This window comes from Pseudonaja textilis, chromosome 6, assembly GCF_049901715.1.
Source record: "Pseudonaja textilis isolate UNSWEBS1 chromosome 6, rPseTex1.2, whole genome shotgun sequence".
NCBI classification, from domain to species: domain Eukaryota; kingdom Metazoa; phylum Chordata; class Lepidosauria; order Squamata; family Elapidae; genus Pseudonaja; species Pseudonaja textilis.
The window spans coordinates 44,944,176-44,969,617 of record NC_141995.1 but is presented as its reverse complement, the minus strand read 5'-3'; the positions used below and the strand labels follow the sequence as shown (position 1 = coordinate 44,969,617).

The window sequence follows — 25,442 nt, the reverse complement described above, 5'->3', positions numbered from 1 at the left end:
GAGCTCCTTTGTTCCCTATCAGGATTTGTTGCCTTCTCTACACAAAAGCCAAGATTTTATAGATTTCTGAAACTACATACACACACCCTGAAATAACACAAAAGGATACAGACATACAGCACTGCCATGAAGAAATGGGGAATGACCCCTATGTGTGCCCTTTTCCTTTCTTTTGGTTCTGTTGCAGTCCAATAGAGAGCATCCAAGATATCTTGTCCAAAAGATGAAAATAAACGATCAGCTACCTAGAGAGATGTACATGGGCATCAAAAGGTTATTTTAATTTTGCAGCTTGCTTCTCTTAAGCAAAAGTTACTTGACTTCAGGGCCATAATGCAAATCCATTTGAAGGTTAAGGTACAGGAAGTGTATGCATGAACTTCTGGGTTCAGACTTTTGAATCATTATGTTACCGATTACATTTTTTACACATCAGCATTTAAAATAATTTTAATCATTTAAGATCATTCAGAACAAAAACAACACAAAGCTTGTACCTAGTATCTTGGTACGAAGTTTCCACTGCTTAGGGAAATCCAGTTTTTCATCCTTGATTGTTTTTCTGGCCTAGTTCTGTCATTAAACTTGCACAATCACTTTCACAATGGATTTCAACTTCTTTATGCTTTGTCTTGATTACAGTAATTGTTCCCCCTACTATGTAACTTTAGGAGAAAATTCTCTTGTAGCTTTTTTGCTGTTACTCTGGATAGAATTATGCATTAATTTATTTCTAGTTTTCTACTCAGAGACATTAAATCTACCTTTGCTCAGGAGCTCTGCTATTTATTGGTCATAGCATGACATTCAAAACACATAGTCATTCTTCGACACTGGTCATAGGTAGCACCAATTAGATCTATTCAACTTAAACATGCAACACGGAAAATATTCAAGAGGCCTGTGTAGCTGTGGATCAGAGGGAATATCAGTAGAAGAATAAGCTTGTAATTCACTGGACAGCCTTAACAGAAACTCTCAATTTAAATCCATGTGGAAATAATGGCCTCATTGGTTAGACACATCTGCTGAAATGGAGTACTGAAGCAAGAATATACGTATGTGAAACATTCAAGTCCATCAGTATAATCAGGAGTTGAGCAACAAAGCTGAAGGTTGGCTGGGGAACTGAAGTCCACATATCTTCAAGATGCCCGGGTTGAAAAACACTCCCTAACCACTATATCATGCTAACTGTTGTCTTTTTCCTTTATCTGCAATTCTGCAAGACTGTGGTCAAAGATGCACCTAGCTTATAGAGTTGTTGAAAAGTACTATTTTAGCACTCTCACGCATGTTGAAGCCTCTTTTAATCTTTGAATCTCTGCACTATTTTTTAAAGGCAAAAAATAGAAGTATTCTTCCTAAATGAAATAAACGTAATAATTATTGGCCTCAAGCTGAAGACATAATTCATTTGTTCACCCAAAGAATGTGTTTCTTTTGAACATAATTTGGATAAAATCCAAGAATGAGTTCAACTTATCACTTGACCCTGAATTGGGTCATTGTCAGAATCATCTATTTTGCAACAGCTATGTATTGATAACCCTCTAAATCCTAAATGATTTTTTCAGGAGACAACTGGACTTTCTTGTTTTTTCTTTAAAGACATTTCACTTCTTATCCAAGAAGCTTCTTCAGCATGGACTGGATGGTGGAGAATGAAAGGATTTATACTCCTTGCAGACAGCTGGTTATTTACATTCTTTTTAGAGAGTCTTTGAAGCCACTTGGAAGTTTATCTGTGTCCTCAGGGTCACCTGAGCACAAATGGCTGTGGGGTTACAATGGCACTGAACAAGGAGACTTATGGCTAGTCCTTGAAGTTGTTATCAGTCCAGTGATTGTTGAGTGATCATGATTTGGTGCTTGGCAATTGGCTTGCAATTATGATGGTCATAGCATCCTGTAGTCACATGATTGTTTCCCACAAAGTTAATGGGGAATCCAGCAGGATTGCAAATGGTAATCTCATGACTGGAGAATGCTTCTATCATGTGCAATTTGCCTATGGCTGACAAATAGGACTGCCAGAAATGTTGTCATGAGTAAATACAGTTATGTGAGACTGCACTGCTTAGAGATGGAACTCCTGATCCCAATTACCATTAAGTGAGGACTACCTGTATTCCTAACTGTTGTGGCTCCGATTCCTGAGCCTGCGTTTTTAGAGGAAGAGGACTCAGAAGAGAAGGAGGAATTGGAAATGCCTTCCTCCCCAGGACCTTCCTCTTCGGCAATGCCTTCCTCCCTGATAATACCTCAGGTTTCAGCAGATAACCGAGAGGGACAGCCTGAGACTAAACAGGAGGAGAAGGGCATATCGGAGCAGCCTCTGACAGGGAATCAAGTAGACAAATGTTGGCTTCATCCGAGTCAGCGTCGCAGGAAGAAGTGTGAGCTGCAACGCAGGAGGCGTGGGAGAATCAGAGAGTGAACTGAGTCATTGAGACACACCCCACAGGGGATAAAAGTGGGTGTGTTTTCTCTGAAAACTCTGTACGGGACAAAGTGTTACTTTTCTGTCAGGCTTCGGTGTGTTTGGTTTCTTGAAAGCTTTAGTGATTAATTCTTTTGGTTATCTTGTCGGACTTGGCAGGCAGCGTTTGTTATACTGCCAAGAACATTGTCTGTATAAAGTAATTAACTCTGTGAATACTGAATCTTCTTGCCTGCCTGTATTTATTGGAGTTTGGACTTTTCATCTTCCTTGGAAAGGTGAGACATAACACCTAACACAGTGAAAAAGGAATTACAACAAAGCTTTTATATGTTAAGGAAGACTGGGTGGTTCCATAAGAGTTTTATTCATTGTTTACTTACCTCAAGCATATTATAGATGATGTAGAGTTTAATTACAGACTGTCCTCTTATCAGATGGTACATCATGGAATAATCAACATAGTGCATCATGAAGTAGCAAATTACAAGTATTACACCTTTGAAAATATCACACACCTGGGCTGGCTGCAGCAGGCGTCTATCGCTGAAATATAAAATTACACAAAATAAAGAACACATTTGATACAGATGAAGCCACTGATTATTAAATAAATCAGCCTCCCTAAAGTAAGGGCACTTTTAGCCCCTGCTTGGGCTCCCTTCTTCTTCAACTGGCAGATCCCTTTCTGTTAGTCTAATAGGATGAGATGGTTTCTAGTTTTGTGGCCTGTTTCTGTTTTAGACTTTTTTTACTTTTACTCGTGCTATTTAGAAATTTGCTAGCCTCAATTGTACAAACTACTTGAGCCTTTGAAGCTGAAAGCTAACAGTCTATTAATTTTAGAGACATAATGAAGAGTTAACTAAGCACTAATATTTTAGTGAGAAAACCTGTTTTTACAAATTTCATTTATACTGCAAGAAACTATAGTTTGAAATTTTGTGAATGTTTTCCTGATGGTTCAGAATCCATTGTAGTGTTTTCAAGAGCAATTAATTCCACATTTAAGAATTCTTAGTGTGCCCGGAGGAGTTTCTAAGGCTCTATTGGCTTACTTAAAAGATAGACCCAGTATGGCACTGTCACAAAGGCTAGGAAAGGAGTGATTGAGTTTTAACCATAGACTGAATGCAGAAATGTTCTTCTACCTTGTCCTGCCACATTGCCTCCTGTGATCTTCAGTATTAGATTTTATTTCAACTGGACTTCCGGTGTTGACATCTTGGTGGTGCAGAGCAAAAGGGACAATCTCTGTCCTTTGACTCTGAATTTATCGCGATCAGGGACCGTTCGAAGGCGCAGAAAGTTTGGAGAGCAACGTGTTACGGAGGGGAGCCCTGGGGAGCAGCGAGGAGGAAGCCAACCACCCACTGAAATGAAAGGATCTCCCTTGAACCCGGCGCGAAAAGTGTTTTGCCTTGTCACTTTGACATGGCAGACCCAAACCTGTGACTAGTCACAATAGAAGAGGAAGAAAGGATCATCTTGAACAGACTGTGACAATCTGACCGGTGAGAAAATCCCATATCTGCAGTGGATTAAATTGAACTGGTAAAGTGGGTAATTCCGAGAAACTTTTGGTTAAAAAGGAAGCTCGGGGGGGAAGGTTTTAACCCCAAAAATTTTAGCGGCGACCCGAAGGGAAGAGCTCTGATTTACTGAACTTAAAACCAAAAAAGCAGAAGAAATCTGAGATTGAAAGTGACTGAGAGGGGTGTAAAGAACACAGAGGGAAAGGAAAGAGAACGGTGAAAGTGAAAACGGGAAACTAGAAGGCATTAGAAGTGAGTGAGACGAAAGGAGAATCCAGTGACCCGACTTGACTTGTGCTGAAAGCAACAAAGTAACAGCCAAATGAACCAAACTGAAAGAAGCTGAAACCTTGTGATAGGTCGAGAAGTGAAAAAGAGAGGTTCTGAGGGTACGGCGGAGAGTGTTGAGAAAAGTGGCGGGAGTGGAAGAGAGAAAAGTGGGTGCTTTTGGTTGCTCAGAGATAATGAGACAAATGAAGAAGATTGAGGAAAAGCTGTGAAAGAAAGAAGAAACGAATCCCCGAATCCAAAAACTGGAAAAAAAAGTGTGAACTATAAGAGACCCAGAGTCAATAATGAGTAGGAAGCTAAAAATACCAGCTGAGTCGGAGGTGGAAATGATCACCGTGAAATCAAGTAACTGTATACTAAATAGAGATTAAGTCTACTAGAGGAATGGTTTAGAATGAATTGGATCGCTATATTAAATGTTGTGACTGTGTTGATTACATTGATTACAATATTTATATAAATTTATAGTACTTATATGAATTCCAGTGATTGAAATATATTTAAGAGATAACCAGAATACATTTACGATTTATAACACCCACATTAATAACCAGATTCGTTATATATTGCCAATCATATTATATCATATCTGTTATAGCCTATTTTGATGGTTTATAATTATTGACTATTTTGTAGAAAACAACAACACTGATTATAGTTAAATACTAGTGAATGAAATATATTACAGGTATATTCAATGTATATTTAACATTTACAATACCTATATCAATACCTATTTTAACTATATATTAAGCATTAACTATATTATATTATCTATTATATTTATTAGAGCTTATATTAATGAAATTTAATTACTGATAATTTTGTATAAAGGTATATTATTGAATATATAGTCTATAAAATAGAATAGTTAAGTGATTAAGATAACGAATGCTATAATATTGATAAACAAAAAAGGAAGGAATAGTTATAAATTAGTAGTAATTGATTTGATCTCATATTAACATAATTTAATATAATTTAAGACACTGGATATAAAAGAAATAAGGAAGAATGATAAAAAGTTAGTATTACTATTAATAAAGTGGTTGCATGGTAATTTGGGAAAGTATTTATAAAATCTTAGGGGAGCAGAATAAAATTTTGAAAGAAATGACCAGTATCATGACAACTACCCTGAGAGCAGGGAAGAAAGCATCATTGAACCCATCAGTAGTGACAGCATCTCCGTCAACGCAGCAGTCAACAGAAGGGATGATAACTACAGAGAAATCAAACACACAGAATACTCCAACAATGCTATCAACCTTGTTAATGAGCCAAGAAACAATAGTGAAGCTACAGGAGACGATGTCCAAAAACCATGGGGAATTGAATAATGATATTCAGAAACTGGATGACAAGGTCAGTTCAATACAAGAGGCGATCCCCCAAAAATGAACAGAAAATAAAAACGGTAGAAATAAAAGCAGAACAAACAGAAAAAAATGGAACAGGTTGATCAACGTATGATGGCAATGAATAAGGATCTGGAAGATTCCTTGATCCATTTTGACATGGACCGAGCCTCTTTCTATCTAAGATTCCAGAACATAACTGAAACTAAGGATGAAGATCTGAGAAGACTAATGGCGGAACTGATAGCAGAAACCCTGCAAAGGGATACACAAGAAATTATAAATGAGTTGGACGAAGTTTACAGAGTCCAAACAAATTATGCAAAACTATACCAATTACCCAGAGAAGTACACGTCAGGTTCACCCGAAAGAACGTCTGGGATATTATTTATAAAATAACAAGGGAGAAGCCCATAGTGTATAAGGAGAAGGAAGTCATTACCCTGAAACAGATACCCAGACGAATTCGAGAACAACGCAGGGGAGAGAAATCCACCCTGGGGTGGCTTGCTAATGTTGGTGGGAAAGTTGGTCCCATATGCTAGAGCTGTAGTAGTCACAGGACTGGCCATTTGGCCATACCAGAGCAGTTCCTCCATCAGGATGACTACAGCTCTGAAATATGGGACCATCCTGTGGTGGCTGGGATGAGGTAATGGTGCTGTTGGGGGGAAGAGGAGTGTGGCGCAAGCAGGATGAAGCGGCAATGACTGGAAGAAGCAGTACTCAGATTTGCATCTCCCTTCACCGCGGTATATTTGCGGCAGCTAGTAGCGCCAAGGCAGTCTCTCGTGTCCTGCCGCGTCTGTAGTGCAGCAGAGAGAAGCAGCCAGAGTCAACCCTAGTTCTGCATATGCTGAATCGGCCCCCTGCAAACTGCTGTCTCTGTACCTGAAGTGGCATGGGAAACTTTGGCCAGGCTCTCGAGAGACGAGAGTGACTCTGGCTGCTTCTCTCATCTCTCTCAAGGAGTGCACGATAGCTTAGCTGGAGGGGGAACCTCTCTCATCCCCACGCAGGCTCTACGAGGTGGGCGGCAGGGAAGTGGCACTTGGGAGGAGCAGATCGGCCACTGCCAGGTTCCAGGGTGGGTTTCTCTCCCGCTGAGGGTGCAGCCATCAGGCGGGGAGGAAACGGCGCCTGTCTCTCCTCCAGAAACAGTGGATGGAAGGCTGATGGAGGAAAGCAACTCTCCTCTTGAGGGGGTGAAGGTGTCAACCTCCTCCCCTTTCTTTGACTGCTTCCAGGTGAGGCTGGAAGAGCCCTGGCATCCCTGTCCTGGAGCCCCCACTTTCTCCCCCTCCCCTACCCCCAATTAATCACTGAGGGTGGCACTCCAGGGGCTTCTCAGCTGCCTGCTGAGAAGCCCCTGGAGGGGCGGCCGAGGGTCGCTGCCCCCCAAGGAGAACTAAGCCCCTTTTTGACTCTGCTTCTTCCAGTGGCAGTTGCCCCGAGACCCCTCAGCTCAGATCCCCACTTGCTCTTCTATTTCTTTGGAAGGTGCAGGTAGGGGGAGGGATAGAAGCAGCCCAGCCCTCCTTCCCTCCCCCAACTCCAGGCAGCCACAGTTGTAATTAAATAAGCATATATGTACTCACACACACACACAATTTTTATATTAAATTTATATTTAATATAAAAATTAAATTTTTTATATTAAATATATTATCCTTTTTTTAAAAAAAATCATATTAGTGGTCCTCGGGATTTAAAATTATGAGTTTGGTGGTCCCTGAGGTCCAAAAGGTTGGCGATCCCTTATCTAGATAAAGCCCAAGAATTATATGATCAGTTGACAGGAACGGAGAACATTAGTAGCAGAGAGAAGTTTGAGGAGGGGAGTCATGAAGAATGTCAGCTGGAATCCGAAATAGAAGATCAGGAAGATAAAGTGAAAGAGACATAAGAACTTCAGATTTTATTTCAACTTTGCAAAATTCATGTTAGAGGTACTAGAAAATGGAAAGCAGGCAAGCAAATTCCTGGTATATTTTTCTTTGTTTTTAAAGAATGACCCTGAATCTGTGCTCCAAAAGCATGCTTTTCACAACATACTACTCCATAATTAAGGACAGAGGCAATTTACCCCTCCTGTTTGGTATAGTGGTTAAGGCGCTAGGCTAGAAACTGGGAGATCACAAGTTCTAGTCCTCCCTTGAGGCAGGCCATGAAGCCTTGCTGAGTGACCTTGGGCCAATAATTTCTTCTCAGTTCTAGGAAGGAGGTAAAGGTAACCAATTCTGAAAAACCTTAATAAGAAAACTGAAGGGACTTTTCCAGGCAATCTCCAAGAATCAGACATAATCAAATAGAAGAAAAAAAACACCTCCAAATAATTTTTGTCTTCTTTAGCAAAATTTTAAAATATCTAAGATAAAATCAAATCTGATAAATACAAAAATCCATTCTAATTTTTAACTATCACAGAGTAGATTCCTACAAAAAATATTTGTAGAAAAACTAGGGAAATTCACATATTTTGGCAAATTTACTTCATATCACGCTCAACAGACAAAGCTATCCTAAATAAATTCTATACATAAATAGTATTGGTTCCAGCTGCTGGTTAAGTCTATATCTAGGTGCAAGTATGAACACCAGAGGTGGTATTCAACCGGTTTGCAATGGCTTGGGCGAACCAGTAGCGGTGATTTGGCATGGGTCACCAAACAGGTGGCGACCCCTAGCTGGCTACACCCCCAACCAGCTGGCTGGTCTCCTCTTTCTCTGCCTGTTTGTTCTATATGGCCGAGGAGGACCGACGGCTGCCGGTCAAGAGTGGAGGAGGAGGGGGAGGAGAAGAAGGGTTGTCCCGAAGGGACGCTTCCACCATGGCTGGCAATCATTGTTCAGCCAGTCTGGATTCCAAAAAGAAGAAATGAAAGTAGTGAAGAGTGCCAAGGAAAGCTTGCTGGCTTGGCTCAGCCACAGCTTTGAGACACACACACACACACACACACAGAGAGAGAGAGAGAGAGAGAGGGAGGGAGAGGCAGAGGCAGAGAGTGGGGAAGGGAGGGAGAGGGGCAGAGAGAGAGAGAAAGAGAGAGACAGAGAGAGAGACAGAGAGACAGAGAGAGAGAGATACAGGGGGGAGAGAGCCATAGAGAGAGATACACGGGGGGAAGAGAGAGAGGGAAAAAGAAAAAAGAGGGAAAGAGAGAAAAAGAGGGAATGCGAGAGGAAGAGAGAGAGAGACAAGCAAGAAAAAAGAAAGAAAAGTGTAAAATTGCCAACGATGACGGAATATCTTAACAATAAAGTGTTAAGAAGTAGCATGAGAAGGTTACAAATATCTGGGAATTTTGGAGTCTTCCAATTTATTACTGAATCAAGTCAAAGAAAATACAGTGAGTTGGATAATTTTGAAATCAAAGCTAAATGGTGAAAACATCATTACAGCAATTAATACCTGGGCAATCCTTATTATTCAATATACAGCAGGGATAGTTGATAATTGTATTCATTTAAATCAGAACAGAGCAAGTAACATTGCTCTGCAAGTTGTGGCTTTCTATAGAAAGAAAAGTTGGACTTTGATGAAGCAAGCAAGGAAGGAATATTAAAGAAAAAATAAGCACTGTACAAATCAACCCAAAGTTCGTACTTGTGGCACAAATGACCAGGCTCAAATTCTACTTAATGAATCAAACAGCCTTCATCTGAACCCATCCTGTGCAAAGAAGACCAACTCTTCTCTGGCAATTGATTCCACAAACACTCTCACAGAGAAGAACAAATCTGCTACTTTTTTCTAACTTTAAACTTTTAAAACAAAGTTTAAAGAAGAAATGGGAAATCTTACATATATTTATAAAATTTTAGTTCCTCCAGTGGAAAATATTACTTAGTTTGAATTTTCAATGATATAAAGGTAAAGAATTCCCCTACCCAGTTATATCCGTCTCTAGGGGCGATGCTCATCTCTGTTTCTTGGCCGAGGGAGCCTAAAGACTTTTCCGAGTTCATATGGCCAGAATGAATACACACCAAGGTGCATGGAATGCTGGTACCTATTTATCTACTTGCATTTGCATGCTTTCAAACTGCTACATGGGCAGAAGTTGGAGGAAGTATAATGGGAGCTCACCCCATTGCACAGTGCTTGGGTCTCAAACTTGGACTGTCAGCTTTCCAACTGACAAATTCTATCTATAACCGCTGAGCCATTGTGCCTCCTTTCAACAATATAAGCAATGTTACTAAAAATACAAGTTAATTAAAATTGCTGAGGATTTGATTTAAGCCCCATTATGATGATAGTTAGAACAACTTTCCTACTTGGGATGAGGAACATGAGAAGGGACATAAATCAAAGAAATAAAGTTGTAGAACTTCTAACATCCGTGGTTTCAATCTTGGCTATAGCTTTATTAACTGACTCTGAAAGGAGAGTAAAGAAAGTTCTGTATATGATATTTCTACCCATCTATGAGTCTGTGAAATAACAAAAACTAGCCAACTGCCTCCCTACCAACGTCTATCTTTAAATTAATGTTCCAAACTTCAATATTTGTACATTGTTATTTCTCTTTCAGCTTATGAAATTACACTCCAAATATGCCATTTTTTTTGCAAGTCCTTATTGCAAACACACAAAAAATTCAACACTGGAAGAATCTGAAACTCTGAAATAAGACAGATAAACCTGTTTCTTCTATGTGCCTAAGAAAAAATAGTGTGAATTTTGCAGCCTTAGAATAACATAATTAAATTTGAATGGGCTTTTACTTTGCTTGAATATGCCAGCAAATGCAGTGCCCATACATACAATCACTCTCATCTACAATACTTAGCTGAAATTCACATCATTTTCTGCAGCAAAATATTTTAGGAGCAGAGTCTGTCCTCACATTATATGAAATGATAAAATATTACATCCAAAAATGTAATGCATGAATTACATATGTATTGTATTCCCAAAGCTTTATTATATCCATATCATAGCTATATGATAAATGAAAGCACCTTGGGGAAAAGTTTTGGGACAATTATAGCATGCATTTTTATAATAAATGTATAAATAGACTGGTAAGTTTTTTTCTCAGTTGCAGCACAATCATCAACATGCTCCCATTCAGCCAAATAACATGCTAACAACCAACAACAACAACAACAAAAGATAAATACCAACCTCATCCTTAGGCCCATCCTTAGGTGATAGCTGTCTCAAAACAAACATGGCAAAATGAGACAATGTGGGAGAATTAAACCTGAAAACATTTCCCCTAAAATCAGTATCTTAAAAGAACTGACAGCTCATTATTACAACAGCTAACCATGCTGGAGGTGGCTGCTGGATTGATGGCAGATGTCACCTCCCCTTCCCCTTGCATTCTGCTCTATACCAGCCCATCTTTTGGGTTATCATATTGATGTACTCATTCCATTATTTTTCATTGTTTATTTTATTGTTCTATTATTTTGCTTCCATTCTCTTTACACTCCTTTCATTTTCTTCCTTATTACTGTAAGCACATAGAGTAGCCCCAAGGCTAGATAGGTAGCAAATAAATAAATAAATGATACCTCTCATTTAAAATCACAATCATATTTTATTATTGTGCACATAACCGTTAGCCTTTGTTGTATGTATCATACAAAGAGAGGACCAGTGGGTTAACTTAGCCATTAATTAATCTGCAATAAAAAATCAGCTTCCTTGCCAAAAATCATGATTTAAGCCATGTTTCTCATTAAGTATGATCCAAAAAATTCTGGCTTACTGTCATGAATATAACAAAAAAGCCAGGGTTAAATTATCTTGGCTTAAAAGATGAAATTAAATCAGAGTTTACAAAGTGTAATGGGAACATTCAGTTTCATGCAAGTATGTAATGAAATGCTAAAGCTGGCATCAGAGAAGATGACTAAATTAAATTAAAAAGTATACAAAAGGACAAAAGAAAATGTGTTTCTAATTTTAGAAACACTTTTCAAAATGAAGCTGAGGAATACCATAAAAATCAAATGACTTTGTTCAATGTGTGCAGAGTAGAAGCCAAGGTTTGAAAAAAGTTCAACTTTCCCGAACATTTATTTTTTACATTTGAGTTCAATGTAATTCTGAATTAGATTTTCACAGTGTTTATGTAAAGAAAAGCAATTCTGCTTTAACAAAATCTCTCATCTCAAGCTACAAATGCTGTCAGTTTTGGTGGCCCAACCCATCTTAAATGTGGCTTTTTTGAAAGCAAAGGCTGCAAAAAAGCTGTCCTATTTAAATGAGCATGTAGTTATTATTTTGCTACAAGACTACAGTACAGTATTTCCAAAACCTTATCCACAATTTTCACTGCCTATTACTTTAAGTGACCTGCAAACTAGTACTGTAACTATGATAACGAGATTTTTCTTTTTTACATTACAATCAACCTAGCAAATTCTCATTTCCCTAACATGGTTAAAAACTCATCCTGGGAGCTTTGACTTACAACAAACCCAAGAATTACAAACTTCCCCCAGAAATTGGCAGAACAATAATAATTTTTAATGAAACAGAACAATTATTTCCTTAACTTTCTCAGTATTTTTCAAAGGAGGCTCTAGGGGTTATTGCAAGAAAGTTAATTTCTCTGAAGGCTCTTGACTATGTAGGAACCAGGAAAATACAGAAATTCGGGTATGTTGCTTAATAGCAGTAGCACTTAGACCACTACATAGTGCTTTACAGCCCTCTGTAAGCTGAGTCAGAGTCAGCATACTGCCCCCAACAATCTGGGCCCTCATTTTGCTGATGTTGGAAGGACTGAAGGTTGAATCAACCTTCAGCTGGTCAGGATCAAACTCTTCGCAGTGGGAATGTTGAGTTAGCCTGTAATACTGCTGTGCGATACTCCACTGTGCCACCATGGCTTTTTGTCTGACTTCTTGCATTTCCAACAGTCAAAGCTACAAATGAAAACTGCCTAGACTCAAGAGACTCTCTTCAGCTGTTAGCATAGAATAAAAGCCGTGTTCTATACTCACCATGAAGATGCTCTATGTGACATCACATTCCATCCTATAAAGGAAGTGAAAGTGCTCTCCCCAGTCTGATTTACAAGAAACAAGAGAGAGAGGGAAAGGGAGGGAGAGAGAGAGAAGGTTGTCATGTAACTACGCTACGAGGAAAAGTGATTTGGGCCCTTTCATTTCCCTCGCACGGCAAATTGCAACAGCACAAGGGTTTTTATTCCAGATGAAAGGAACCAATCATTGTGCCTCAATTTATAATGAGCTCCAGCAAAAAAGGAGTAACGCAAAAGGAATAAACGGAATAAACTTAGTTGTAAGATATGCGCTACCTATCCCATAAAGGAAACGCTTCTATTTAAGAAAAATTATGTTTGTTTACAAATATATACAATGCTGCTCTAATAGTATACAGACATCACCAAGAAGGTAAAACTAACCTGAATATTGAAGTATAGTCACTATGGGATGATAGTAATCTGACCGAACTAATGTTTAATCTTGCACACATATAAATAACCTTAATGAAGGAAAAGAAAAATATTTAAGAAATTTAAAATATATAGCAGAGTTAATCAGACTTAATTAAAGCAAAGGTTGTTCTACTGCTATAGACTTGGTTTAAGGAAAGTGATGAACTTAAATCTGGCAAAAATGTGGTATATTACATTAATCCCATTGCCCAGAACAGAACATTAATATGTCCAATAATAAATAATGCTTTGACAAAAATGTTGCCTTGAGCAGACATCAACTTTTTCTCCAAAGACTGATTTAAGGTAGCAGTTTTACTGCAGTAATTAAAGAAAGTATGACTTTGGGTAGCACTTCTTTTTATAATGCAATTTTTTTTTCTTGCCAGATCAAGTCTGTTATTGGAAACAACATCTAGCTTGCAGAGGTTCGTGGTGCTGGAGGCCTAATTCACCTCACTGATTTTTTTGGGTCATAGCCATACATTCTTAGACATTAAAGCACACTGGAAAGGATTCCTTAACAAAAACTTCAAATACATGTGCAAACAGAAATAACTTTTAGCAAGTAATCATATGCTAGCCAAATGATAGAAATATATAGGTAGTCCTCTTATAACACCTATAATTGGGACCAGCAACTCAGTCATTAAGTGAAGTGGTAGGTAATTAAAATACAACTGTTCTTACAATCTTGCTTCAGCTTTCCTTTGTTATACAGAATAAACGTCATAAATGTGAGGGTTGGTTATAAAGGGGTTTTTTTCATCACTGTCTTAACTGGGAACAGTCACTGTACAAAGAAATTACTATTTGAGGACTAAACTCAGAAACTCCTAAATTTGTGCTTATTTCCTCAATAAATTATAAACCAAAGCACACAAAGAGATTAATTGAAAAAAGCATAAAGCTGTTCCACCTGTCATTTACAGATAAGCTCGGGAGACAGAATACAGAAATAAAGATACAGAAAAAAAATTGTATCCTTCATATTGTTGTAAATAAGAATCATCATTGAACTAGAAAAGGATGTTTAGGTTTTTGGAATATTTTAGAGTGAAATAATATATAGCACCTGATTTGAATAATGTATGAGAGGCAAAAAATAAAGAGTTATAGGGCACCTAATCTCTCTTGTTGAGATCTTGGGGGAAAAAAACAGAATGAAGGGAGGAGCACTTTTAATTTCCGTATAGAATGAAATATGATGCTGTGCCTAAAGAAATATTTTTCAAGCAACTTAGTCCAAAGAGAATATCCATGGAGAAAGGAAGATAATGAGCAGCCACCATCAACAGATTTAGCTACTCTTGTATCTCATTTCTGAAAATTGCAGTTGTTAAACATTCCTACCTACATGATGGAATGGTGCCTTTTTCTATTGCAATGTTTGTTAAACATACGGACAGTTCAAGAAAACTATAAAGCACCAAAATTTTATTCTTATTAAACAGAGTATTAAGAGTATTTCATAATGAATTGAGCAATTAATAAGACCAAATCTGAAACATTTATGAAATATTGACAATATCAAAACTGAGCAGTCTCATCTACTATCTCCTCATCTACTATCTCATCTACTCCATCCATCATCTTTTCCACTGTTATCCCCAAAGCTCCAACCAAGATTTCTATCATTACAGCCGCCAAATCTTGTCCTTTTTCTTCCTCTACTTTATGAAGTTTGGAATCTTTTTTATCAATGGTTAGATAATAAAACACAATAATAGAATATTTAGATTTAGGATATAATTTTCTTTGATATTTTTATAAAACCTTACTAAGATAGATTTGGTATGATCTTATGATTCGTTGCAAAATAAATTAAGTAAATTATAGTTATCTCGTTAAAGTATGAATTAATAAAATTATAGTTAAATGATTTCTCAGTAATGATACTAGGTTATACAATTGTTGATTGATAATATGAGTTATTATGTAATATAACTATATTAGCCTTTAGGAAACGGATGCACAAAAAAAAAGTGGTAAACCAACCGATACACTGTTTGTAAATTTATGAAGGAGGAGGATGTTTTTATGTTGTATGTTTTATGTGGTTTTGTTTGTTGTTAAAATAAAAAACTTTTTTTTTTAAAAAAAAAGTGAGTAGTGCCACTAATAGATGGGTTGGGTTGCATCCACATTATATATCCATTGATGGAACCACATCCCTCAACAATATAAAATCCCAATTTCTAAAATCCACTCTAGGATGCTGGGGAAATCTTGCAGAATAGATTTGGAATACAAATGGGAAGGGATCAGAAATCACTGAACTTTTACAGTTTCTCAAACAATGAATCTGAATTGTGCTTCAAGGCCTTTGCAGCACCTTCTGTATTTTGATTAGAGGCACTCAACAATTGGTTTAAAAAAAAACTCTAAGTACCTGCTCTGCTGGCAAAAGACAATTCATACATTGATTTATTTATTTATTTACTTGTTCTTTTATATGGCTACCAATTTACCAGGCAACACTGGGTGGCTAATAAAATTTAAAAATATCAAACAAATAAAGTGGGCTATATATAAAATATATATGCAGATCAAAAATAGTGCATTCAGCAACATTAAATGTTAATAACTGTTGATTGTTTAGAAATTTCTGCCCAGAGCTATATATTGTAATCAGTAAAACAGAAGTGGTTTCTGTTTACAGAATGAGATTGTACCACTACATTTCAGTGAGATTTCAAATGGGAATTCTTACTGCAACAAGGAGCCTTGTTTAAATCCTCCATCTGACCATGGGCATAATTTAGGCATTAGATAAGTCAGTCTACTTTACTCTTAATCATTGCCACTATAGAGGGCGGTGCTCATCTCTGTTTCAAGGCTATTGGGTCTCAAACTTGGGCTGCTGACTTTGTAGCTGACAAGCCCAGCATCTTAACCACTGAACCACCACACTGCCTATTATTAGGTAGCTGGACAGATTAAATTACTGAATGATGGTTGTGAATACTTATATTCCACCAATCTTCACTTGCTCCAACTTGAAGATGGATGGGATATACGTATAATAATTAATAAATGCATTTTCAATTCACTATCTAACTTAGCCTATGAAGTGAAAAGAAACTGAAGACAGAATTAGACAATGTTGAACCTTACAATAAACAAAGTGAACTGAATTCGAGACATTTGATAAAGTATTAAAATTGCACACAATGTAGATAGAGGATTCTGATCATTTTTCCACATTTTAAATTATACCCTATATTCATACTAAGTTTGAGGCAGCAGCATTGAATGGCTTTGTTTGGACTTAGAAATGAAACAGAGATAGACCTGGTTAATAAATATTTATGCAATATGGGAGATTACCAGGAAACTCTGAGATTTTACAATAGAATGGAGAATTGACAAAATAGTTCTGAAGAAAATAAGGGCAAACCATTTGTATTTTCTTCTGAAAATACCACATGGAGGCATCCATGTAGACCCCCAGGTAAATAGCACTAACTAAATGAGAGTTTACTAAATATGTATCTATAGTGTATTTAAGTACAAAAATATATTATGATCTCTCCAACTAGAAAGAGTGATATTTACCAAGAGCAAAGATTTAGGCTGAACTCTATAGAAAAAGCCAAGGATTTTATGATTAGGCATAAATTAATTTCAGATCCAGGTGAAAAAATGGATACAGAAAAGAAGCTAGTGGTGGAACAAACTCAAAAAGGTGGCATTGAAGAAGGCATGGCCAAGATAATTGAAAACTCTGGTGCCAAATTATAATATCGTTTATCGTACCCTGTTGGGGCTGGGTAGGATGCTGCTGATGCCCATTGATTTTGTACTAATTCAGCAAACATACGAGGGACAGGAATAGTTTCTGCCTCATGAGCCGGTTATGAGACTATTAGATCCTCGGATTCGTCATGAGACCCTGTTGACAATGGATGAGGGCTTGATGTGCTTAGTTTAGCGGTGTTCTTTGCTTTGAACAGTAAAGATTTAAAGAGGTGCGGATGAAAAAGGCCAGAAAATGTAGGTTGGTCCGGAATGAGGCCTTCGTCATCTGACATTCCTCGTTCCAGTGGGTCAGCCTCTGACAACTCCAAGTCCATCTGATGGATCGACCCCACCACCATGGGAACATCCTGGTCATCAAATTCCAAAGACCCTGGACTGGTATGTCAGGAATATTCAGGAACACCTGAGTTTGATGATGTCTCATATGCGCAAAGGATTGAGCAGACAGGGATCCCGCTTCTGAAGTAGCCGAAAAGTGTCTGGTCCGGATGGATTGCTGAACTCCAGCCGCAATGCCCTTTTGTATGGCCATCTCCATCCATTGCCTCATTTCGATGGGAATAGTCTCAGGTAATCCCTCCTCCTGTCTTAAACCAGTGGCTGTAGGGGTGAAGGTTGCCTCTGGGATCCGCCAGGCAGTGCTCATTGGAGGAGATATGCCTATGGGAGGCTGTCCAGAAATAGCCTGTCTGGGCTGGGTGGATAAGTCCAACGGCCCAACAATGTACTTGGGCCCTGATCCGATTGTTGTGTCATAGCTATCTTGTCCGCCTCCCGGGCCCGTCTCTGCAACTGCCTTTCCAAGGCTTGGTGCCGTCAATGGGTATCCTTATTTGCTGCCTTAGAGGCCTTTTTGGGGCCCACTGACTTATCTCGGGACTTATTTGTCTTGGAGCGGAAGACGTTGTCACTTTCCATTGTGGAGGACTGATTCTTGTGCCTCTAACTTTATCTTTTTAATTATTATTATGATTATGATGATGATTATTATTATTTGTACTTAGGGGTGATGCCCACCCCTGTGGTTGAAAGTAGAACGCTTCTCCAGGAGCGTAAGTCTCTCTCTCTCTCTCTCCATATATATATATATATATATATATACATATATATATATATATATACATATATATATATATATATATATATATATATATATACATATACATATACATATACATATACATATACATATACATATACATATACATATACATATATATATATATATATATATATATATATAATTTGTTTTCTGAGGTTCTCGCGGTATTTGTATGTGGATCTTTGGTTGTTCGGGTTTTCTCCGCGTAAGATTCGAAGTATTTAGGCAACGTTTCGATGAAGTCTCATTCATCATCTTCAGGCTTCTGTCTTCGGCTCTTGCTTCTCAGACTGATGTGAGATTGCAGCTGCTTCTTCCTTTTAACTGCTAGTGGGGGTGGGACTTGATTGGGTGGGGGCTTGGCTGTGTTCTGATTGGGTGGGGTGTGTTCTCATTGGTAGGGGGTTTGGCTGTGTTCTGATTGGTTGGGGGTTTGGCCGTGTTCTGATTGGCTGGAGGCGTGTTCTGTTCAGGTGGGGGCTTGTTTGTGCTCAGGTTAGTCTTAGTTGCTGGGGGATTTGAGTTGGTGAGCTGTGATCTTGCTGTTTGGCTTCGAGTTCGTGGTCGTGCTGCATCTTCATAGTGGGTGTCGGTTTGCTTTGTGTATGGCTCGGAGGGGTTTGAAGTGGGTAGTGATGCAGCTGCAGTGCGGCTTCTGGTCCGTGGTCGTGTGTCATCTTCTGAGTGGGTGTGAGTCTGTTTTCTACATGGAAGTGTGGTGGTGGCATCTTGTGTGGCTCTCATGGGTGTGGGTCTGGTGTCAATCTTCATGTTGGGTACTCGTCTGTTCATGAGGGTGGGTTTCCAAATGGCTGGAAGGCGGGAGGTGTCATCTCGTTTGTTCATGCTGTGTGGGCGTTTTTCTATCTCTATGGCTTCTCTGATTATTCTGCTGTTGAAGTGTTCGGTTTTGGCGATGGTTCTGGTATTTTTAAAGTCAATCTCATGTTCTGTGGTTTTGAGGTGTTGGACCAGGGAGGAGGTCGTTTCTTCTTTTTTGATTGAGTTCTTATGTTCTTCAATACGTGCACTTATTCTTCTGTTCGTTTGTCCAATGTATGTGGCGGGGTAGGCAGTGCAGGGGATTTCATATACTCCTTGGTTTTCTAATTCGATTTTGTCTTTGGGGTTTCTTAGGATGGTGGATATTTTTCTGTTTGTGCAGAATGCTGTTTTTAATGTTGTGTTTTTGGAGGATCTTGCTGATTTTGTCTGTGGTGCCTTTTATATATGGGAGGAGGGCTTTGCCGTTTTCTTGTTCTCTGTCTTGGATTTTGGTTGGGGTTTCTTTTTGGATTAGGTGGGTAATCTTCCTTCTTTGGAATCCATTGGCTGTTAGTACATTGGTGAGAGTGTGTAGTTCGGCTTTTTGGTGTTGTTCATCAGCTAAGCATTTTGTTCTGGAGATGAGTGTCTCGGCTACGGAATTGATCTGTGCTGGGTGGTGGTGTGAGAGTGCATGTAGATAGCGGTTTGTATGTGTTTTCTTCTGGTAGATAGTGTGTCCTAGGGAGCCATTGGATCTTTTGTATACCAAGACATCTAGGAAGGGGAGTTGATTGTTGGCTTCTGTTTCCATGGTGAATTGTATTTTGGGGTGTAGGCTGTTGAGGTGTGTGAGGAAGTTGTTCAGTTTTTCTTTCCCGTGTGGCCAGATTATGAAGGTGTCATCTACGTATCTGAGCCAGAGTTTGGGTTTGTGGTCGTATTTTTCTAGAGCTTGTGTTTCAAAGTGTTCCATGTAGAGGTTTGCGATGACAGGTGAGAGGGGTGATCCCATGGGTGCTCCTTCTATTTGTTTGTATTTTTGTCCATTGTAGGTGAAGTATGTATTGGATAGGCAGTGGTTGGTCAGATCTAGGATGTGCTTGGGGGGTTGTATTTGTTTTGGATGGCTGTCAAGGCTTCTTTTATTGGCACTTGGGTGAAGAGGGATATGACATTGAAGCTTACTAGTAGGTCGCTGGGTTGTAAGTTTTGTTTCTTTATGATCTCGATGAACTGGAATGAGTTTCTTACGTGTGAGTTGATGGATTCCGCATAGGGTTGTAGTTGTTTGGCGAGAAATTTGGCCAGGTTTTGTAGAGGTGAGCCTATGGAGCTGACTATGGGTCTGAGTGGGGTTCCTTCTTTGTGTATCTTGGGGAGACCATAAAGCTTAGGGCATCTGGATGATTTCTCTCTGGGTATAATTCTTTACTGGATTTCTTCACTGATGGGGGAGGCTTTTATTTTGGATTTGGTAGTTTTTTCTAGGTAGGTGGTGGGGTCTGTCTTTAGGGGTTTGTATGTGGGGTCTTGGAGTAGGTTGGTTAACTTGGTTTGGTAGTCAGATGTGTTCATAACCACTGTCGCGTTGCCCTTGTCTGCTGGTAGGATTATTATGCTGGTGTCTTCTTTCAGGTTAAGTAGTGCAGTTTGTTCTTCTTTGGATAAGTTGCTTTTGGGTGGTTTGCTAGTGCAGAGGATGTTGGTGATTTCGAGTCTGATTTTGTTAGCATCATCAGGGTTGGTTTTGGTCAGGCTGGTTTCAACTCCGCATATGATGGTTTCTGTGGGGATGTGTTTGGGAGCGACAGCAAAGTTGAATCCTTTTGAAAGGACCTTGGTTTCAGCTTCGGTGAGGATCTTGTCTGAGATGTTGTGCACTGTTTGTTTCATGTGTGGCTGTGGGAGGAGAGGAGTTGGTTTCTGGCGTTGTTGTAGTTTTCTGAGTGTGTTGGTGTGTGTGTCTGTCTTGAGGGTGGTCTGTGTTTCAGCTCTCCAGACAGCGAGTTGTTTGGATTTGTCCCAAAGTAGGGGGTGAATCTTGTTGCTGAGTCTGAGGTGGAGTGTGACGAGGTCTTTGTTGATTTGGTCTAGGAGAAACCTTTTTGTGTGAAGTTCATTTCTAATTAGGGCCAATTCTGTTCTTTTTAGGATGCGTTTGGTGGCTGCTGTGTTGGTGTGGAATTTCAATTGGAAGCTTGTGGGAATTAAATTTTGATCTCGGCAGTTGCATAGGAATGCAAGGTCACATAAAATGGAAGCTCTTTGGACTTCAAGTTTTTCATAAGTCCTGGTCAGATGGTGGGTTTCCTCCCGTAGAGGTGCAATATTTGTTTTCTGAGGTTCTCCGGGTATTTGTATGTGGATCTTTGGTTGTTGGGTTTTCTCCCGCGTAAGATTCAAGTATCTAGGCAACGTTTCGATGAAGTCTCATTCATCATCTTCAGGCTTCTGTCTTTGGCTCTGTGCTTCTCAGAGTGATGTGAGATTGCAGCTGCTTCTTCCTTTTAACTGCTAGTGGGGTGGGACTTGATTGGGTGGGGGCTTGGTTGTGTTCTGATTGGGTGGGGGTATGTTCTCATTGGTAGGGGGTTTGGCTGTGTTCTGATTGGTTGGGGGGTTGGCCGTGTTCTGATTGGCTGGAGGCGTGTTCTGTTCAGGTGGGGGCTTGGTTGTGCTCAGGTTAGTCTTAGTTGCTGGGGATTTGAGTTGGTGAGCTGTGATCTTGCTGTTTGGCTTCGAGTTCGTGGTCGTGTTGCATCTTCATAGTGGGTGTCGGTTTGCTTCATGTATGGCTCGGAGGGGTTTGAAGTGGGTAGTGATGCAGCTGCAGTGCAGCTTCTGGACCATGGTTGTGTCTCATCTTCTGAGTGGGTGTGAGTCTGTTTTCTACATGGAAGTGTGGTGGTGGCATCTTGTGTGGCTCTCATGGGTGTGGGTCTGGTGTCATTCTTCATGTTAGGTACTCGTCTGTTCATGAGAGCGGGTTTCCAAATGGCTGGAAGGCAGGAGGTGTCATCTCGTTTGTTCATGCTGTGTGGGCGTTTTTCTATCTCTATGGCTTCTCTGATTATTCTGCTGTTGAAGTGTTCGGTTTTGGCGATAGTTCTGGTATTTTTAAAGTCAATTTCATGTCCTGTGGCTTTGAGGTGTTGGACCAGGGAAGAGGTCGTTTCTTCTTTTTTGATTGAGTTCTTATGTTCTTCAATGCGTGCACTTATTCTTCTGTTAGTTTGTCCAATGTATGTGGTGGGGCAGGCAGTGCAGGGGATTTCGTATACTCCTTGGTTTTCTAATTCGATTTTGTCTTTGGGGTTTCTTAGGATGGTGGATATTTTTCTGTTTGTGCAGAGTGCTGTTTTAATGTTGTGTTTTTTTGGAGGATCCCCCAGCAACTAAGACTAACCTGAGCACAACCAAGCCCCCACCTGAACAGAACACGCCTCCAACCAATCAGAACACGGCCAACCCCCCAACCAATCAGAACACAGCCAAACCCCCTACCAATGAGAACACACCCCCACCCAATCAGAACACAGCCAAGCCCCCACCCAATCAAGTCCCACCCCCACTAGCAGTTAAAAGGAAGAAGCAGCTGCAATCTCACATTACTCTGAGAAGCAAGAGCCGGAGACAGAAGCCTGAAGATGATGAATGAGACTTCATCGAAACATTGCCTAGATACTTCGAATCTTACGCGGGAGAAAACCCGAACAACCAAAGATCCACATACAAATACCCGCGAGAACCTCAGAAAACAAACATACACACATATATATACACTACACACACACACACACATATATATACACACACACACACATATACATATACGTGCCTATATCTACATGTAAAACTGTGTATATGGGAAACAGTATCTAAGAGTCCCCAAGAAGGGAAACCCCCAAGCGCTTCAAGCAAGAAATATTCTGGATCCCTGGTCCCCAACAAGGGAAACCAGCTATACAGGGCCTGGATGGATCCTTTCCTGTCAAAAACGTCCCGCTGTTTGAAATGGCACTTGCGGCTTCACTCCAATATAACGATCCAAAAGCAATTGCAAAAAGAAAAAAATTCCTGTTTAAGGACTAGCCTGCTTATCCAACGCCAGCAAGATGAAAGAGAAATAATGGCAGGGAAGTGGAGTGGGAAGGTACCTGTCCCAGTCCCCAAGAAGGGAAACCAGCGGGGAATGCCACCTGTAATATTTAGGCGCGAACTTGAAGCCAGCCGTTGAAAACGGCAGGAAGGCAGAATCTCTGGTGTTAATTGCCTGAGCAGTTTAACGAGCCGCTGCTGCTGACTCTCTAAATTGTCAGATAAATGATCCTGTCAGTCGAAATGGCAAGAAATGAGCCGCAGCTAAGAGTGCTCTGCCAAGATCGCAGAGATAAGACGATCGGGGGATTAGATAAGCTAATTGCCTGAAGCGGCCGTCTCAGGCTGCCTGCGGAGTGGCAGGCTCCGCCAGCCACAAAGAACTGCTCTCAAATTGATCGGGGGGATGACCTAATAGAGCCACAAGCCTTGAAATCGCCAAATTAATTGGGGAAAAATTTACAAGCCGAATTAACCCAAGAGCAAACCTGAATTTTGACCAGCTGAATCAGAAAAAACCGTTCCAGTCAGGGAGTGCACAACCTCTTACCACGAAGGCTGAGCTAAAACCGGGGGACACTGGGGAGGTGTCCCGTGGAGGAGGAGGAGCATCCCGGAGTTTTAAGCCCAGCCTTTCCAGAAGAGACGGAAGCACCTCCCACTTCTGGATCCTCTGAACAGCTCATGGGAGAAATCACCTATCGCTATTGGGTAATCTGTAATTAAGATGAACATCTTACCAAAGATGCTTTTTTTTATTCCAGACATTACCAATATTGGCAACCGATAATCCATTTAAACAATGGCAAAAGATATTTCAAAGTTTATATAGCAAGGGAAAAAAACAAGAATTAGATACAAGCTATTGAAAAACCCTAAGGACAGAGGTTTGGGTTTACCAGACTTGAAATTGTATTTTGATGCATGCTGTCTGGCCTGGTCAAAAAAGTGTGTGAATCTCCAGAACAAGCGGTTACTTGAATTAGAGGGCCATGAATTATGGTTTGGATGACATCATTACCTATGGTATGACAAAGCTGAAGTTAATATTGAATTTAATAATCACTTTGTTAGATGTGCTATACTACCGGTTAGTGTCAAGAATAAATATAAAACAAGGTTCTCTATCAAGTTGCCTCTTTGGGGGTCCTTCCAGGAAGTTTTTTAAAGAAAAGAAATGGCGGCAAAGCGGTGGACATACGGTAAAATACTATTTTTCAACTCCGGTAACTGTACACTAAAGTCAAGTAAAGAACTTGAATCTGAAGGTTATGTTTACCATTGGTTTACATATCAAGAACTGAAAGAAGGATGTAGACTAGATAAAAAGAGTTATGGGTTTGATTTCATTAAAAATCAATTTGTAATCTTACTGTGTGGTTGTGATGAACATATTATTGCGAAGATTTATGTTATTGAAATTGCATTTGGAAAGTGAACATGTAAAACATTGTATGCTTCAGTGGGCAAGGAATTTTGGATATAACTTGATGCTTGAACGATGGGAAAATATGTAGATGAAAGATTTTTATTATTTTATTCTACAAAAAAATAAAATTCTAGTCGCAACTGGTAGTATGTTTTTACCTCAGTAAAAATGCACTTCAGAACAACCTATATTGTGTATGTTGTTAAATTTATCAAACTTTGATTTGAAAATTACAAGTCCTTAGCCACAGATTCTTGCATTTAATCTATTTCGGTTTGTAACATTCTCGCTTTTAGTTCAGAGTTTAGTTCAGATATTTACTTATTTTGGAAGTCTGACAGAGAAACATCATTTTTATATTATAAAGCTCTATTTCAGTGTTATAAAAATATTCTGTGTTCCCATTAAAAGAGCCATATCACCAGAGACATCTTAAGCATACATTTATTTATATTTGATTTACTTTAATGGATATATAGGCAACTCCAATTGTGAACAATGCATGTGATATGAACCCTGGCTCTTGAAAGAAAAATCAGTAGGCTAGAGTGCCAAATGAATTGTAATTTAATTATACCCAATTTGCAGGATAAAGTACTCATGAAAGTTAATGCTCCATTCACTACTTTTAAATGTCCTGAATAGCTATACAGAACTCAGCCAGGTGAATCATTGAAACAAATAGAAATGTTAGACTCTTCAATCCTGAAGAAACATATATTAAGCTACACCACTTAAAAACAACTTAATATCAAAATATATAAACAACTAAACATTGTTTTAACATAGCACAAAGAGTAAAAAACTTACCGCAAGCTACTACAAGGCAGTGTGATGAACCTGAACATTGCCAGAAAAACTCTTAATGGGAGGAGGGTGAATACATAAAGGAAAGCATCCAGGCACAAAAAGATTCCAAAAATCATCAACTACAGAGGAAAGAAAGAGAAAGAAATACAGGGTTTAACCAAGTTTCATACTGAGCTTAATTACATGTAAAACGGATAGAACTATAATCATAAGCATCTTCAGTAAAACAGGGCAGTTTACATAAAATTATACATAAATACAAAATTCTATTCAAGGCCTGGCAAAACCAGTAGATTTTCACAATTTAATTAGAAGCAAGGAAGGTGCCCCTCTCCAGACAGGAAGTTCCAATGTGACACCAGACAAGAGACATTCAGCAAAAAGTCTCTTTCTAAGCCATTGGCATGTGAACTTTGCA

At 39.3% G+C, this 25,442-nt stretch overlaps 1 protein-coding gene across 2 annotated transcripts in view; it reads right to left on the bottom strand.

Annotated features, from left to right (window-relative positions):
• The window catches only part of TAPT1 (transmembrane anterior posterior transformation 1), a 73,807-nt gene that overhangs the window by 25,438 nt on the left and 22,927 nt on the right, over positions 1 to 25,442 (bottom strand). The window contains exons 3-6 of one of the 2 annotated variants that reach the window (XM_026699741.2): positions 25,025 to 25,143; positions 10,763 to 10,792; positions 2,827 to 2,989; positions 110 to 245 (exon numbers count right to left, since the gene is read on the bottom strand). In XM_026699741.2, coding sequence (XP_026555526.2) covers positions 110 to 245; positions 2,827 to 2,989; positions 10,763 to 10,792; positions 25,025 to 25,143 — 448 coding nt within the window. The remainder of the gene's footprint in view (positions 1 to 109; positions 246 to 2,826; positions 2,990 to 10,762; positions 10,793 to 25,024; positions 25,144 to 25,442) is intronic. The other variant, XM_026699742.2, reaches the window with a different exon arrangement.